Source organism: Hypanus sabinus, chromosome 19, assembly GCF_030144855.1.
Source record: "Hypanus sabinus isolate sHypSab1 chromosome 19, sHypSab1.hap1, whole genome shotgun sequence".
NCBI lineage: Eukaryota > Metazoa > Chordata > Chondrichthyes > Myliobatiformes > Dasyatidae > Hypanus > Hypanus sabinus.
Genome location: NC_082724.1, coordinates 77,201,800 through 77,219,973, shown reverse-complemented (window position 1 = coordinate 77,219,973; position 18,174 = coordinate 77,201,800). Strand labels below are relative to the sequence as shown.

The 18,174-nt window shown below is 42.0% G+C and overlaps 1 protein-coding gene across 1 annotated transcript in view; it reads right to left on the bottom strand.

The window, feature by feature from the left end:
- Positions 1-18,174, bottom strand: part of LOC132377873 (cadherin EGF LAG seven-pass G-type receptor 3-like) — a 511,939-nt gene that overhangs the window by 41,663 nt on the left and 452,102 nt on the right. Inside the window, exons 41-43 of the mRNA XM_059944310.1 lie at positions 11,515-11,667; positions 9,839-9,921; positions 842-989 (exon numbers count right to left, since the gene is read on the bottom strand). Of these exons, the coding sequence (XP_059800293.1) occupies positions 842-989; positions 9,839-9,921; positions 11,515-11,667 (384 nt within the window). The remainder of the gene's footprint in view (positions 1-841; positions 990-9,838; positions 9,922-11,514; positions 11,668-18,174) is intronic.

Here is an 18,174-nt window from a genome sequence, read left to right as displayed (position 1 = left end):
AACCACTTCAAAAAATTCAATACGATTTGTCAAACATGACCTTCCATGCACAAGTCCATGTTGATTGTTCCTAATCAGACCCTGTCTATCCTGATAATTATATATACCATCTCTAAGAATACTTTCCATTAATTTACCCACCACTGACATCAAACTTACAGGTCTTTAATTGCTAGGTTTGCTCTTAGAACCCTTTTTAAACAATGGAACCACATGAGCAATACGCCAATCCTCCGGCACCATCCCAGTTTCTAATGACATTTGAAATATCTCTGTCAGAGCCCCTGCTATTTCTGCACTAACTTCCCTTAAGGTCCTAGGTTATATCGTATCAGGACCCAGAGATTTATCCATTTTTATATTCCTTAAAAGCGCCTGGACTTCCTCTTCTTTAATCATCATAGCTTCCATAACTTCCGTACTTGTTTCCCTTATCTTACACAGTTCAATATCCTTCTTCTTAGTGAATGCCGACGAAAAGAAATTGTTCAAAATCCCCCCCATCTCTTTCGGCTCCACACATAGCTGTCCACTCTGATTCTCTAAGGGACCAATTTTATCCCTCACTATCCTTTTGCTATTAATATAACTATAGAAACCCTCTGGATTTATTTTGACCTCACTTGCCAAAGCAACCTCGTATCATTCATGCAGATCAATTCATTACAATGGTGCACTGAGGTAGCTCAAGGAGAAGCAGTAAGAGTGCAGAATAAAGTGTTGCAGTTAGAGGAGTGCAGGGTAAATAGACATTAAGATGCAAGAGTACAATGTGGTAGATTGTGAGGTCAGAAATCCATCTTTTTGTAACAATTGTTCTAACCTTACAACCCTGAGTTACCTGGTTGCTGTCAACTTCGTACCCATGCTTGAGAGCGAAGATCTTGCCCAAAGATATTGTGATGCCATACCCTACAATGGCTAAGGCAAATGCGTCTCCCACGAGGCTGGAGGCAAAGCTGAAGTCAGGTGCCACCGGAGCTTTCAAGCTGCAGAGTACAGAAGACAAGAGAGATTGAACTTGAACTTGAACTTACTAATTTTCTTTGTTCTGTGTCTTTCATTACCTCAGAATATCCACTGCAGTGTTTTTGAAATATAATCACTTCTGTAATGTTGAATTTCAGTTTCCACATAATAAGATCACACAAAAACAAAATATTCATGAAGATATAATCTACTTTACTTTAACAGAAATATGCTGACCAAGCTGCAGGAGAAAATACAATTTTCTTCAAAACAGTGGTAGAGAATCTTTTAAATATACTAAATTGGGTTTCATTTCAATATCTCATCAAACAAATGCCTCAACAAGGCACTCCGCCTTCAGTATTGACCCAAAGTTCAAGGCCATGTTTTTATTTTCAAGGCTCCGCTGTGGGATTGAACCAAGAATTTTCTGTCTTCCACAAGCAACACGTTCACATTTGACATGCTGTGCTTTTAAGGCTCAGCGAGCTGGGTGAAAACAAACACTCCGATCCTCATCAAGGGGTGAGCAGTGAAAAGGGTGAGCAGCCTCCTGCCTATCAACATCTCAGAGCATCTATCCTGGGCTCAATACCAAGAAGAATGCACGCTAACAGCTATACTTCATTAGGACTAACCAAATTTCTCCGCATGTACCATGGAGACTGGTTGCTTTACCCCCAGGTGTGAAGGCTCCAATGCACAGAGGGTTTCAGACTCAGCAAACTCCATCATGGGCACTGGCTCTCCACCAGGGAAATCTTCAAGCGGCAATGTCTCAAGAAGGCAGCATTCGTTGTTAGAACCCTCACCATCCAGCACATACCCTCCTTTTATTACCATTGTCAGGGGATAGTACAGGAGCCCGAAGGCACACACATTTTAGAAACAGTACTTCTTTTTAGAAACAGCTTGCTCCCTCCACCATCAGATTTCTTAACATCCTCACTACCTCACTATTTAGTCTTCTCTGTTGAATTATACAGTATATTTATCTATTTATTATTGTAAATTATAGTAATTTTTATGCATTGCACTGTACTGCTGCTGCAAAACAACACATTTCATGCCATGTCAGCAATAATAAATCTGAGTCTGATTTTCTTAGATTGGTCCTTGGATGCATTTACCCTCTGGGATGCCAGCCTGAGGTTTTTGGAGGTGCCTGCGTAGTTGCGTGGTTAACTGAACAATCAGGCTATGTCTTCTGGGTTCGAAGACGGCCAGAAGGGCTCACATCCCCAGGCTAACTGTCTGTCAAAGTTCAAATTTAATTTAAATATTTGTGAAAGTTTTAAAGTTTTCATAAAGGACACAAGGATGATATAAGAAGAATACTTGCAAAATGAAAATAATTAACATATATTAAAACCTAAGCATTAATTATATATTCATATAGAGTTAAGAATGATCAAATACATATTCTTACCTTAATTCAGTTGATTCAGCAAGGAATTAACATACCTACAATTCTCCTGTCAGTCATTTCTTTCCAATGATTTCAATGGACTTTGCTGGATCGTCAGGTAGAGTTCCCAATTCTTGAGGAAGTCTGCACGGTGCTGTTGAACTCCATGAGGAGTCCACCACTACTGTGCAGGCTTCTTGACAACCATACCCAACATTAGTGAAAAGCCCCACTTCAGCATGTGCTTGACTGTCTCAGGTTCCTGTTCATTTCAGCAGGTAAACATTAGGTGCTGCTGGCAGATCAGCAACTCAGTGAAAGATGTCCTTTGACCTGCCTGAAACTTGTTAGTCTTCCAGCACAGTGAAAAGTCTGTAGGGAATGCTTCAGACTGGCACATTCTAGGCCAACCTTTCTCAACCTTTTTGTCCTGGAGGAACGTTAATTTTCAGGTCTCAGGGAATCCCTGCATAAAAGTTATTATATCTATAGCTCATGTACATTAGCATGAACAGCAAGTTATAGGTACAATAATCCATATACAAATGTTAATGCTCTTTTGAGTAGAGAATGTATTTTTAGCTTGCCTTTCTTAAAATTAATTTTTCTTTCCCTTTCATAAATTTTAAAAATTCATGAGGAAAATATAATACATTGCTTAATTCTGGGTTGAACTTGAGATAAGCACACTCAGATCTCACCTTTAACTGAAATGAGACAATTTCTATCCTTGCTCTTGATGCTTGTTAAGCAGGAAAGTTTGCTCACAAGCAGAACTTTGAATGGATACGCCCAATGGGCTGTGACATCAGCGTCTCCCTCATGAATTACCTCCCCCAACTTCCCCTTACACACCACCAAAAGACTTATGAGAGTGGACAAGCTACCACTTCTTTCTTTGAAAGTAAGAAGTTGAAAACTGCAGCAACATGTTCATTGCTTTCATACGAATGGCAGGATACCTTTCTTTCATAGAAATCTAGAACTTGTCCGGCCATTAAATCTCATCTTGAGTGCACGATCAGAATGCAGTTCATTAAGTTCTTCCACTTCTCTCAAAGTCAAGTTCTCAGGCTGAGCAAAAGGTTCAGAGGAAGGGTCCCTCACTTGATTATACACTTGTGTTGAAAGGGAGGAAAAATACTGTTCAATTTTGTTCTGAAGCTCTTCCAGGTAGTTTTCAGTAAGACTCGAGACTTTCTGATATCCTTCCTCACTCTCAAGCCCAAGCAGCAGTGGAAACATTTCAAGATTTTCTTTTGCAATATGATATTTCCAAATATTCAGTTTCCTTTTACATCCAAAAATCTTGTCACTTTAAGTCAAAATACTTTTTCAGGGCCTTGCAGAGACTTGTTTAAATGGTTCATATGGTGAAAAATGTCTGCTGAATAGGCTAGTTTATGCAGCCATGCTTCATATTCAAAGCACTCGGCAAAATCTGGCCTATTCTTTTCTTGAAAGTTCTCCTGCAATTCAGCTTTCAGCTCAAACACCCTGTTGAGAACTCTTCCTCTGCTAAGCCACCAGATTTCTGCATGTAGCAGATTGATGTGCTCTTTGTCCATGTCTTCAGTTTATTTTAAAACTTTCTTTCATGAACTGGTCTTAAAGCTACTAAATAAATTGCTTCCTGAATATTTTTTACTAACTGTTGCTTTATTTTCAAAAGTTTTAATCTGTTTGATAAGAGATTCCAATAGTCATTTGAAATAATCAGCACTTCTCTGCGTCATATGGCTGTGACTTGTAGTTAAATGTCTTCAATATTGCTGGAGCCATCGCTATATTCGTATGTTGTTTGCCACAGACTCAGCACAACGGAATAGGACATCTTGGATCACCAGTCCCTGTAAAACCCATTGATAAGTAGCTTTCATTGTAAAGATGGACTTTTTTGTGTCTGTTGTTGCACTAATGCAGTGAAATGACTCAGTAGATTGTTCACCGTTAACCTCATCAGGATTATCCACAGGCCTAGGCCTAGAAACCTCCTCTTTCATCTCATGCCTCCTCGTCAAAAATTGCCACACTGGACTGTCTTTAGAATGGAAATTTCCTGCCAATTTTCTATTACACTGGTAGCTTGTCCACTCCCACAAGTCTGTTGGTGGGGTGTAAGGGGAAGTTGGGAGAGGTAATTCATGAGGGAGACGCTGATATCACAGTCCATTGAATGTATCCATTCAATGCTGGAAAATGCTCATGTTCATCAGCCTACCATCCTCCCCTCTGCAATATGGCGCTCACCAATCATCAACAGCCTTCCCTATCTCACGTCAAAACTCAAGAGTGGATTCAACAAAATAAACACGTCCTTACTGGGCACTGTCTTAGTGGGCTGAGATTGCCAATGGGACTGTTCGATCACTGCCCACCACTGCGAGCGCTAATATCATGTACAGTTCAAAATATAATAGTTATTTTGTTTTAAGTCATGATCTCATCGGGAGCCCCTCACAGAACCCTAGGGTTCTGTGGAACTCTGTTCCAGGTTGCAGGAGGACATGCTGAGGGATGCACTGAAGTACAAAGGCTTTGTGGGGAAGGACCATGGTACAAGTTGGTTCCATATCTTTATAGTAGAAAACTGAGTTGTGTGTGAAAGCCCTGCAAATATTGTGATGGTGCATCACCCCATGTGATGGTGGTAATGGTGCTAAGGTTTTTAAAAATATGAGTTAACACTGCTAAATGTATTGACCATGAATGTGAAAGGTTTTACATTGTTTATTCTTTTGTATATATTTTATCGTGAATATAATTTTATATATTTCAAAAATTTAAAAATCCCTCTACCAGGAGAGGATACTGAATATTGCTGAATGTACTGACTGTGAATGTAAATGTTTTGCACTGTTTAATTTTTATAATGAATAAATGTGATTTTGAAATTTAAAGAAAAGTAAGCAGATAAAAATGAAGTGGCTAAAACCTCTGTAAATGCCTTTCGAACATTTGAAGTTTATATCATCCAAGGTAACCACATGAGTGGCAATGGTGCTTTGAATACAGAGATGCTAAATATATTCACTAAGTACAGAGTTGAGATGCACATTGAAAAAGCACACATCTACATGGAGAGAGCATGTGTTAGAGGCTACTGCAAGTATGCTCAAGGGAGAACGGCTGTATGAAGCTTTTGCAGTCTTTGACAGTGGTTTCCACAATGATTTCATTCAGAAGCTGAAGGTGCATTGGATTTGGCTTGGTATCTGGCTTGTCAGTTCCTAGTCTCAGCAGGACTGAAAGTGTTGAACAAGCAATCTGCTCATTATAGAGTCACAGAGTAGTATAGAACAGAAACGGCCCTTTGGCTCATCTAAACCATGTCAAAACCATTTAAGCTGCCTCTTCCCATTAACCTACACTGAGAACATAGCCCTCCATATTCCTACTATCCATGCACCTATTCAAACTTACATTAAACACTGAAATCGAACTTGCATGCACTAATTGTGCTGGCAGCTCAGTCCACACTCTCATGATCCTCTGAGTGAAGTTTCCCCTCATGTTCCCCTTAAACTTCTCATCTTTCGCCTTTAATCAATGACCTCTGGTTGTAGACTCACCCAATCTGAGTGAAAAAAAGCCCGATGTACCCTATCTACACCTCTATTGTATCTCCTCTCAATAGTCTATGTTCTAAATAATACATTTCTAACCTTTTCAATCTTTCCTTATAACTCAGGTCCTCCTGACCCAGCAACATCCTGTAAATTTTCTCTACACTCTTTCAACTTTACTTATATCTTTCCTGTTGGTAGGTGAACAAAACTGTACACAATATTCCAAATTGGGCCTCACGAACATCTTGTTCGTCTTTGACATAATATCCCTTCTCCTGTACTCAGTACATTGATTCATGAAGCCAATGCTTTGAAAACCATATTTACGACCCTATCCACTTGTCACATCACTTTCAATGAATTACATACTTGTATTCTCAGATTCCTTTGTTCAACCACACTCCTCAGTGCCCTAGCATTTACTATGCAAGACCTACCCTAACTAGTCCTATCAAAGTGTAAAACCTCATGCTTGTCTGCATTAAATTCTATCTGCCATTTTCAGCCCATTTTTGCAGCTGATGTACTGTAGTACATCCCTCTTTAAGCCATGATAGCCTTCCTCACTGTCCACTACACCCCCAATCTTGGTGATGTCTGCAAATTTGCTGATCCAATTAAACACATTATTATCCAGATCATTGATACAAATGACAAACAACAAAGGACCCAGGACTGATCAGTGCAGCACATCTCCAGTCACAGACCTCCAGCCAGAGAGACAACCCTCTACTATCACTCTCTGGCTTCTCCCACAAAGCCAATGTCTAATCTAATTTACTACCTTATCCTGAATGCCAAGCGACCGAACCTTCTTGACCAGCCCCCCCCCACCCCCCCACCCTTGCAGGACCTTGTCAAATGCCTTGGCATCCACTGCCTTGCCTTCGTCCCTTTCCTGGTAACTTCCTCGAAAAACTGTAAGATTAGTTAGACATGATCTACCATCCTGGCTACCCTTAAACAGTCCATGTCTATTCCACTCCCTTAGAATACCTTCCCATAGCTTTCAGATTCATCAGCCTTTAATTTCCTGGTTTCTGTTTAGAGCCCTTCTTAAACAGCAGAACAACATTAGGCAACCTCCAATTCTCTGGTACTTCTGTTGCTAAGGATGTTTTAACTATCTCTGCTAGGGCCCCAGTAATTTCTACACTTGCTTCCCGCGTGGTCCGATGGAACACCTTGTCAGGTTCTGGGGATTTATCCACCCTGATTTGCCTGAGGGAAGCAAACACTTCCTCCTGTAATCTTTAATATGAAATTGGTGTCGCTTTGCTGTGTTTCTATAGTCTCTGCTTGCTTCCAGAGTAAATACAGATGCAAAGAATGGATTTAGGATCTCCCCCATCTGTTTTGGCTCCACACATGGATTACCACCCTGGTTTTCCAGAATACCTATTTTGTCCCTTTCAATCCTTTTGACCTTCACATATCTGTAGAATCCTCAGGATTCTCCTTCCCCTTGTCTGCTAGAGCAACACATGCCTTCTTGATTTCTTTCTGAAGTGCTTTCTTGCATTTCTTGAACTCCATGAGCATCTCCTTTTCCCTCGTAACCAGGGCTTCAATATCTCCTGAAAACCAAAGTTTCCCCACAATTGTTATCTTCACCTTTTATTCTGATGAGCACATACAAGCTTTGTCTATTCTTGGTTTTGAAGGGCTCCCACTTTCCAAGTACACCTTTGCCAGAAAGCAGCCTGTCACAATCCACACATAACAGATCATTTTCTAATGCCTTTCTCCAATATAGAATCTCAGTCCAAAGGAGCAAACCTATCTTTTTTGCATATTTACTTCGAAACTAATGGTCACTGGATGGAAAGTGTTCCATCTGTCATCTGCTCTGTCTCATTCCATGCTCTCTTGTTGAGACTACCACATACTGATGAAGGAAACTTTCGTGAACACATTTGACAAACTCTCTCTCTTCTAGTCTTTTTACAGTATGGAATTCCCAGTTTATGTGGAAAGTTAAAATCACTACTATAACAACCTTATGTTTCTTGCACCGGTCTGTGACCTCTTTACAAATTTGTTCCTCCAAATCCCTGGACTGTAGGGTGGTCTGTAATACAGCACCATTAACAGGGTCATACCTTTTCATCTCAATTCCACCCATAATGCCTCATTAGTGGTGTTCTCCAGTCTGTCCTGATGGAGCACTGCCATGACATTTTCTCTGACTAGTAATGCCATCCCTCTGCCTTTAATCTCTCCTGCTCTGACATGCTTAAAACAACAGAACCCCAGAATACTGAGCTGTCAGTCCTGCCCCTCCTGCAACCAAGTCTCAATGGTGGCTAATTACAGGTGTTGATCCATGCTCCGAGCTCATCTGCCTTTTCTATGATACTTCTTGCATTGAAATACTAGGACAATTGTCACATCATGCACAACTTTTTAGTTCCTGGTTTTGTCTGAGATCTTATCAACATCTGCTTCCACAACCTCTCCACAAATTGTTCTGGCACCCTGGTTTCCAAATCCCTGCAACTCTAGTTTAACCCCCACCATGCAGCATTAACAAACCCTCCTGTTAGATATTAGACCCCTCCAGTTCATGTGCAAATTGTCCCTAACATACAGGTCCCATCTTCCCTGGAAAAGAGCCCAATGATCCAAAAATCTTATTTTATGCCCTCTAGAATGATCTGGAGTTCATCTAATTCTAGTTCCAACTCCTTAACATGATTTGTTGGAAGCTGCAGCTGGATGTACTTCTTGCAGTTGTAGTCTTCAGGGACACTGAAGGTCTCCCTGCCTTCCCACATCCCTCAAAAGGAGCATTCAACTGTTCTGCCTGGCATCTGTACCATCCTAAAGGAGGGGAGGGGAAAATATCATTCCCTAGAGCCTTTGTTTATTTGGCTTCTCTGACTGAAGCCCTTCTTCGCTGAAGTGCGAAGAGCAAAGGCCTTGAGATCACCACCCTGACTCTGCCCACTCTGACAATGTACTTGCCCCTGTTTTCCTTCAATTCGCTCTTGCTAATCAAACCCAAATGCAGATTGGTCACTGGTCAAAGCTCAGTTACACTGCCAAGACCTGCAGCTGCCTTTTTCTACCTGGGCAGTGGATCTGAGTGCAATCCCCTCCTCTCAAACTGCTGATGTCCGGGTTAGTTGCTGGTCAAAGCTTATCAGTCCTGGAAATCAAGCTTTCGCCATGCCATGGAAGAACCGAGCGTCAAACCTAGCAATGAGCTAGATCTCTGTAAGTGACTTAGTGAGAAGTCACTGCAGCATGCAAGAATGGTTAGAGTACTTGACATTAATAATCCAGGTAAGGGTTTACAAATGCTGAGGCTGAGTCTGGACAAGTGCTGTGGCTCTCCACAGACAAGTTTCCAAAGCTCTCACACAAAAAACAGCAGAAGCTACTGGAGCTTGCAGATCTGTTGTCGGAACTGTAAGCCACAAAAAAATCTTGTTAACCTCTAGGAGGTTCCTTAAGGTTACATAGCTGAGGAAGGTAGTGGGGATAAGCTCCCACCATCTATTAAATACTCCATTGGTGGGCATCTCAAATAGCCTCTGACAATCAAGTCCATCTCCTGGCCTTCACGTGTCGTTGCTACTAAGCTTGGCGGTTTCTACTAATAGGAGGAGGGGCAAAGGGCAAAGTGTGATTGAATGACAATAAAATTCAATTTGTACTTCAAAAAAAGATAAAGTCTGTGTTCTCCACGAACTGCTCAAAGCACACTTGCTTCTTCTCATACTGATGTTTCTTCTGAGTACAGCTTTGCATTAGGAATACAGGACAGGATACAATTATGTTCAAATAGGTGAGAAATTGTAACACAACAAGAGTGATTTAAACAATTCCCAGATAATTTAAGCACTTCAGTTACCCCTTTTAAGAAAGTATTTCACTATCGACTGACCCTTTAGGAATTTCGCCAACAACTTGGATTTGATATTTTCCAGTCAGGTCAACATTCGATGAAATCACTGTGGCAATTACCACCTATTTGAGAGTAGAAAATAAAATTAGCCTTTTTAAAAATCTTTTTTGAGATAACATTTCAATGTTTTGATAAGCCAAAGCCAGCATGGATTCCTGAAAGGAAAATCCTGCATGACAAACCCACTGCAATTCTTTGAGGAAATTACAAGCAGGGTAGACAAAGGAGATGCAGTAGATGTGGCGTTCTTGGACTTTCAGAAGGCCTTTGACAAGGTACCTTACATGAGGCTGCTTAGCAAGATAAGAGCCCATGGAATTACAGGGGAGTTACTAGCATGGGTGGAGCATTGGCTGATCGACAGAAAACAGAGAGCGGGAATAAAGAGATCCTATTCTGGCTGGCTGCTGGTTACCAGTGGAGTTCCACAGGGGTCAGTGTTAGGACCGCTGCTTTTTACAATGCACGTCAATGATTTGGACTATGGGATTAATAGACTTGTGGCCAAATTTGCCGATGATACAAAGATGGGTGGAGGAGAGGGTGGTGTTCAGGAAACAGAGAGTCTACAGAGACACTTAGATAGTTTAGGGGAATGGGCAAAGAAGTGGCAAATGAAATACAATGCTGGAAAGTGTATGATCATGCACTTTAGTGGAAGAAATAAACAGACAATTATTTAGATGGGGAGAGAATTCAAAATGCAGAGATGCAAAGGGACTTGGGAGTTCTTGTACAAGATACCCTAAAGGTTTACCTCCAGGTTGAATTGGTGGTGAAGAAGGCGAATGCAATGTTGGAATTCATTTCTGGAGGTATAGAATATAAGAGCAGGGATGTGATGTTGAGACTCTATATGGCACTCGTGAGACCACACGGAGTATTGTGTGCAGTTTTGGGCTCCATAGGAGTGGGGGGGGGGGATCTCATAGAAACATTCTGAATGTTAAAGCCTTTAACAGATTAGATATGGAAAAATTATTTCCCATGGTAGGGGATTCTAGGACTAGAGGGCACAGCTTCAGGATTGAAGGACATCCTTTTAGAACATAGATGTAGAGAAATTACTTAAGTCAGAGGGTGGTAATTCTGTGGAATTTGTTGCCACAAATGGCTGTGGAGGCCAAGTCATTGGGTGTATTTAAGGCAGAGATAGATAGGTTCTTGATTAGTCAGGGCATCAAAGGGTATGGGGAGAAGGCAGGGTATAGGGATGACTGGAAGAATTGGATCAGCCCATGATTGAATGGTGGAGCAGACGCGATGGGCCAAATGGCCTACTTCTGTCCTGTATCTTATGGTCTTATTAACACACAGGATTCTCAAACTCATTGATTGATTTTCTACTCAGAAGTCCAAATTAGCAGAATTACTTGTTACTTATTAGGTTTTTGTTTAAAGTTGCAAAATTGATTGAAACACTGATACTTTATATCAGTGCTTTTGCAATGTCATCAGGATTTTGTCTTCTTTCCATGTTTTAGAGAGGGGGAAAGTGAGAAGAACGAGGGCTAATAGTGGAGAAGGAAAAGAGGGTGAAGAAGAAGCAGAACTTCCAGGCATCTTGAACAATGTTGGTGCAGTAAATGTGAAATGTGTGTGTGTGTTTAAATGAAAGCCTACTTCAACAACCAACGGACAAATCCTGTACTTACCTCAATGAGTTCAATAGGAATTGGCATTGGTAACTTAGATTTGAAGCAGTCGTTTAGGATCTTCACACCCAACATTGTGGACATGGCAATAATACTGACAACCAGTGTGCCAATATTTGTCAAGTGTATTTCTTTGAACACATCGATCAAAGTCTGTTAGGAACAAAAAGAACCATATGAACAAATACTATCAAGACAAGTGATATACTGTGATGTACTGTGTACTTTAGAGAGACTTGAATGCATCGTCTAATGACTGAGAGCTACACTCAGTGAGCTCCCCCTAATGTTCCCTTTAAACTTTTCCCCCTTCACCTTTAACCCATGTCCTCTGGTTTTTTTCTCCGCTAGCCTTGGTGGAAAAAGCCTGCTTGCATTCACTCTATATTCACTCTATATTACCTCCTGTACCTAATATAGTGGCCACATCATGTATTTTTGTGGTCTTCTTCTGTTGTAGCCAATCCACTTCAAGACTCGGCATGAGGTGTATTCAGAGATGCTCTTGGAGATGTAACACACAGGTTACCAGTCTGGCTATTGGCCTCTGACGTCTCTCATTAACAAAGTGTATTCGCTCCCTGAAGTGCCGCTTACTGGACGTTCTTTTGATTTTCTGCTCTTCATTTCCATAGATGCTGCTTGATCTGCGAAGCCCCTCCTGCATTTTGTGTGTGTACCACTCAAGTGTTTAGTTACCCCAGGGTGAACATCTGGGCTTAGTTGTGAGGCCCTGGGAGTACGTAAACTCTAAACTCACAGAAACTTAAAAAGCATAGGTACTCTAAGAAACAGCGTAGCTTCTATTCACCTCTCCCTTAATGGTTCCCATTATTACCTCCTTTACTTATCAAATTCAGCACTTTGTGTTCCAAGTACTCATTCGCTCTACCTCACTCCAAGCTTTTCAATTTTTTGCCTTTCTCTTTCTCTTCCTCCATCTATCATACAGCTGCCTCTGCCTTCCAACTCTAATCCTACTCCCCTCTTATAGGTGCAATCTACTTGTCATTTTATACCCACCTCCCATCCTCAAACCACCAATCACCTCAGACTCCTGTCTCCATGACACCACAAGACACAGGAGCAGAATTAGGCCATTCAGCCCATTGAGTCTGCTCTATCATTCTTTCATAGCTGATTCCAGATTCCACTCAGCCCCATACACCTGTCTTCTTGCCATATCCTTTGATGCCCTGACCAACCAGGAAACAATCAATTTCCACCTTAAATGTACCCAGGGACTTGGCCTCCACCGCATCTGTGGCAGAGCATTCCACAGATTTACTACTTTCTGGTAAAAAAAAAATTCCTCCTCACCTTTGTTCTTAAGGGTCACCCCTCAATTTTGAGATTGTGCCCTTCAGCTCTGGATACCTGCACCATAGGAAACAATCTCTCCACATCCACCCTATGCAGACTTTTCAACATTCAGTAGACTTCAATGAGATCCCTCCCCCCCCCCCGCCCCACATTCTTTTAAATTCCACTACTGCCCTTCTCTTTATGCTGGCTAGCTTGCATCTCCATTCTCAGTCCCGATCTGGGTTTCAACCTAAATTCATTTCATCACACAGGTGCCCCTCAACCTGTTCTATTCCCCAGCAGCTTGTTTCTTAGGAGGTACTTAGTGTTCTTTAACTTTGCTTAGTGGGCATCTCCAGAGTAACTACCATTGCCAGAGCCACACACAAAACGCTGTGGAGGAACTCAGCAGTTCAGGCAGCATCTGATGAAAGGAATAGAGTTGACGTTTCAGGCAAAGACCTTCCATCAGGACTGGAAAGGAGGGGAGAAGAAAGACCCCATCTGCAGAATCTCATGTGTTTAGGATTATCAGACTTACTCTAGTAAATAGACAAGGTTTATTAAGGAAATGACTCACATACAAGACTGAATGGACACAGAATGGTCACTTCATGAGCTGGCTACACCACAACTTGCTGCCAGGTGCATCTCTTGTGAATTGACCTACCCGAACTGCTGATTTTCTCCAGCATTTTGTGGGTGCTGCATTCTTTTACTTCTCCCTTATATTAACATTTTGAAATAAATACAAAAACTATTTATAAAACTTATTGGCACCTAAACCACGCTACTTTTCAGCAGGTCAGGCAGCATTTATGGAGGGAAAAGAACTATCAACATTTTGGACTTTGACCCCTTTACCCTTCTCTTTCCCCACCCCATCCTCAAGACCTGCTATCGTCTTTGCCTTCCTTCCCTGGCTCCCACCCTCCTTCCCTTTATTGCAGAGTCTACTGTCACTTCCTTTCACATTCTTTCATCTTCAGCCCTTTGCCTCTTGTGCCAATCACTTCCCAGCCTGTCACATCATTCCTTTCTGTCCAAACTTCTTCTCTCACCCATCACCTACCTACTTATAGTCCCCATCCTCCCCCTACCCTGTCATTCTGGCTTCTGCCCTCTTCCTTTCCTGACACGACAAAGGGTCTCAGCCCAAAATATAGACTGTTTATTTCCGTACATATGCTGTACATACTACAGGATTCCCTCAGTACAGCTCTGGAATGTCACTCATGGACTCCGTGCTTCAGTTTGGAGAGAAGATCTATCCAAGAACTAAGGATCATTAAATGTATTTAATAGGAATAAATAGAAGGAAATCTATTTTTATTTTTAGCTTTGTCTAAGGATAGATGGAAAACAACACATAGAGTCCTGTTCTGGAGAAATGTTAAAAAGCAATTTTTCAGGTAAAAGATGGTTAATTTTAAAGTCAGAAATTGACTGTTTTTTGCTATCAAAGTTCAAAATTCAAAATAAATATTATCAAAGTACATATATATCATCATATACAAGCCTGAGATTCATTTTCCTGTGGGCATACTCAACAAATCTACTGAATAGTAACTGTAACAGAATCAATGAATGACTACCAAACTATTGCTTTCAACCAGAGTGCAGAAGACAACAATTGCAAAAAGAAACAATAATATAAAGAAATCAGTAATAAATATCAAGAACATGAGATAAAGTGTCCTTGAAAGTATGGGATCATTTCCATGATGGGGCAGGTGAAGTTATCCCCTTCAAGTCGTCACTTTTTATTGTCATTTTGACCATTACTGCTTGTACGGTACACAGTAAAAATGAGACAGTGTTTTACAGGACCATGGCGCTACATGAAACAGTATAAAAACTACATTGAACTACGTAAAAACAACACAGACAAAACTATACTAGACTACAGACCTACCCAGGACTGCATAAAGTGCACAAAACAGTGCAGGCATTACAATAAATAATAAACAAGACGATAGGAACAGTAGAGGGCAGTAAGTTGGTGTCAGTCCAGACTTTGGGTTTTGAGGAGTCTGATGGTGTGGGGGAGGAAACTGTTACATAGTCTGGTTGTGAGAGCCCGAATGCTTCGGTGCCTTTTCCCAGATGGCAGGAGGGAGAAGAATTTGTATGAGGGGTGCGTGGGGTCGTTCATAATGCTGTTTGCTTTGTGGATGCAGCGTGTAGTGTAAGTGTCTATAATGTCGGGAAGAGAGATCCCAATGAACTTCTCAGCTGACTTCACTATCCACTGCAGGGTCTTGCAATCTGAGATGGGGCAATTTCGGAAAAAAGGCAATGATGCAGCTGCTTAGGATGCTCTCAATACAACCCCTGTAGAATGTGATGAGGATGGGAGTTGGGAGGTGGACTTTCCTCGGTCTTCGCAGAAAGTAGAGATGTTTTCTTTGATGCTGGGCTTTCTTTGCTATGGAGCTGGTGTTGAGGGACCAGATGAGATTCTCCGCCAGGTGAACACCAAGAAATTTGGTGCTCTTAACGATCTCTATTGAGGAGCCATCGATGTTCAGCGGGGAGTGGTCGTTCCGTGCCTTCCTGAAGTCAACAACCATCTCTTTTGTTTTGTTCACATTCAGAGACCGGTTGTTGTCTCTGCACCAGTCTGTTAGCCGCTGCACCTCCTCTCTGTAAGCTGACTTGTCGTTCTTGCTGATGAGACCCACCACGGTCGTGTCATTGGCGAACTTGATGATGTGGTTCGAGCTGTGTGTTGCAGCACAGTCGTGGGGCAGCAAAGTGAACAGCAGTGGACTGAGCACACAACCCTGGGGAGCCCCCGTGCTCAGTGTGATGGTGTTGGAGATACTGCTCCCGATCTGGACTGATTGAGGTCTCCCAGTCAGGAAGTCCAGGATCCAGTTGCAGAGGGAAGTGTTCAGGCCCAGTAGGCTCAGCTTTCCAATCAGTTTCTGAGGGATGATTGTGTTGAATGCTGAACTGAAGTCTATGAACAGCATCTGAATGTTTGTGTCTTTTTTGTCCAAGTGGGTTAGGGCCAGGTGGGGGGTGATGGCAATGGCGTCATCTGTTGAGCGGTTGGGACGGTACACACACTGCAGGGGGTCCAGTGAGGGGGGCAGTAGGGTCTTGATATGCCTCATGACGAGCCTCTCAAAACACTTCATGATGATGGATGTAAGTGCAACAGGACGGTAGTCATTGAGGCAGAACACAAGGCTTCTTTAGCACGAGGATGATGGTGGCGGCCTCGAAGCACGTTGGAATGGTGGCGCTGCTCAGGGAGATGTTGAAGATGTCAGTGAGAACATCTGCTAGCTGGTCTGCACATCCTCTGAGCACTCTACAGGGATGTTGTCTGGTCCAGCAGCCTTCCGTGGGTTGACCCTGCACAGGGTTCTTCTCACATCAGACATGGTGAGACACAGCACCTGGTCATTTCAAGGAAGGGTGGACTTCCTTGCCACCACATAATTTTTCACCTCAAAATGAGCGGAGAAGTTATTCTGCGCATCTGGGAGGGAGGCATCACCCACACAGTCAGGTGATGTTGTCCTGTAGTTGGTGATGTCCTGGATGCCCTTCCACATGCGCCGCGTGTCGCCGCTGTCCTGGAAGTGGCTGTGGATTCGCTGGGTGTGTGCACGTTTTGCCCCTCTGATGGACTCGGATAGTTTGGCCCTTGCCATTCAAGAGCCTGATGGTTGAGGGGTAGTAACCTGATTGTTTGAGTCCTAAGGCTCTTGGAGCTTTGGTACTGTGCACTCAGTGTCCACTTCATTAAGCACCTCCTGCACCCAATAAGGTGGCCACTAACTGTACACTCATGGCCTTCTGATGCTGTAGCCCATCCACTTCAACATTTGATGTGTTGTGCATTCAGAGATGTTCTTCTGCATGCCAATGTTGTAACCTGTGGTTATTTGAATTATGTCACCTTCCTGTCAGCTTGAACCAGTCTGGCCATTCCCCTTTGAACCCTGTCATTTACAAAGCATTTCCACCCACAGGACAGCCAATCACTGGATTTTTTTTGTTTTTCTCTGTAAACTTTAAAGCTTACTGTCTGTGAAGGTCCCAAAGGATGAGCAGTTTCTGAGATTCTCAAACCACCTACTCTGGCACCAACAATTATTTCATGGTCAAAGTCATTTAGATCACATTTCTTCCCCATCCTGATGTTCGATCTGAGCAACAACTGAACCTTTTGACCTTCTTTTATGCATTGAGTTGCTGCCATATGATTAGCTGATTAAATATTTGTATTAATGAGCAGGATCACAGATATACCTAATAAAGTGGCCACTGAGTGTATGTTGAGGAATGTACCCAAACCAGTTAAATAGAATTAGGATACAGATAAGGCATGGTCTTATCAACACAGAAAGTCGGTCAACAAAAAATCTTTCATTGCTGTTATGCCTCTATCAAATTATTATCCCTAATGATTATAATAATATATAATTTTTTATCTGCTTCCCCTTAAGTCCTGCCCTTTAATGAAAGTTGGGGGAGTCTGTGCCAGTGACCGAGTTCATTGGAAAGTACATTTGGTTTGCAAGCTTTTGATTAATGAACAACAACTCGTTAAACTTGCCTGTTTTCTGTGTTCTTTCTGAACATTGGCAATTGAGATCTATCAACTGTTTTGAATATTATCCTCCTGATCACTTTGCTTATTGCCTTTCCCTTGACATTCAGTAGGTGGAGTAAAGTTCAAATTAAAACAAATAGAAGAGATTTTAACTGCTGGTGGCAACAGAACAGTTACTGTTGTGTTAACCTTTATAATAAACTCCTACTAATTTGCAAAGGAAGGTTATTGTGAGCATTACGAATGACTCATACATCACCTTCTATTTTCAGCTACTGTTAGAAGTTGAAATCAACAACAATTTCAACCAGCCTATTAATTTTCATAGGTTGTATGATGTTTTTTCTTCGCATCATATTGTAGAATTGAGCTAGGAATTGGGTTAGTAAGTTTGCTGATGACACAAAGGTTGGGGGTGCTGTGGATAGTGTGGAGGGCTGTCAGAGGTTACAATGGGATATTGATAGGATGCAAATTGGGCTGAGAAGTGGCAGATGGAGTTCAACCCAGCTAAGTGTGAAGTGGTTCATTCTGGTAGGTTAAGTATGATGGCAGAATATAGTATTAATGGTAAGACTCTTGGCAGTGTGGAGGATCAGAGGGATCTTGGTGTCCGAGTCCATAGGACACTCAAAGCAGCTGCACAGGTTAAAAAAGCATATAGTGCATTGGCCTTTATCAATCGTAGGATTGAGTTTAGGAGCCGAGAGGTAATGTTGCAGCTATATAGGACCCTGGTCAGACCCCACTTGGAGTACTGTGCTCAGTTCTGGTCGCCTCAC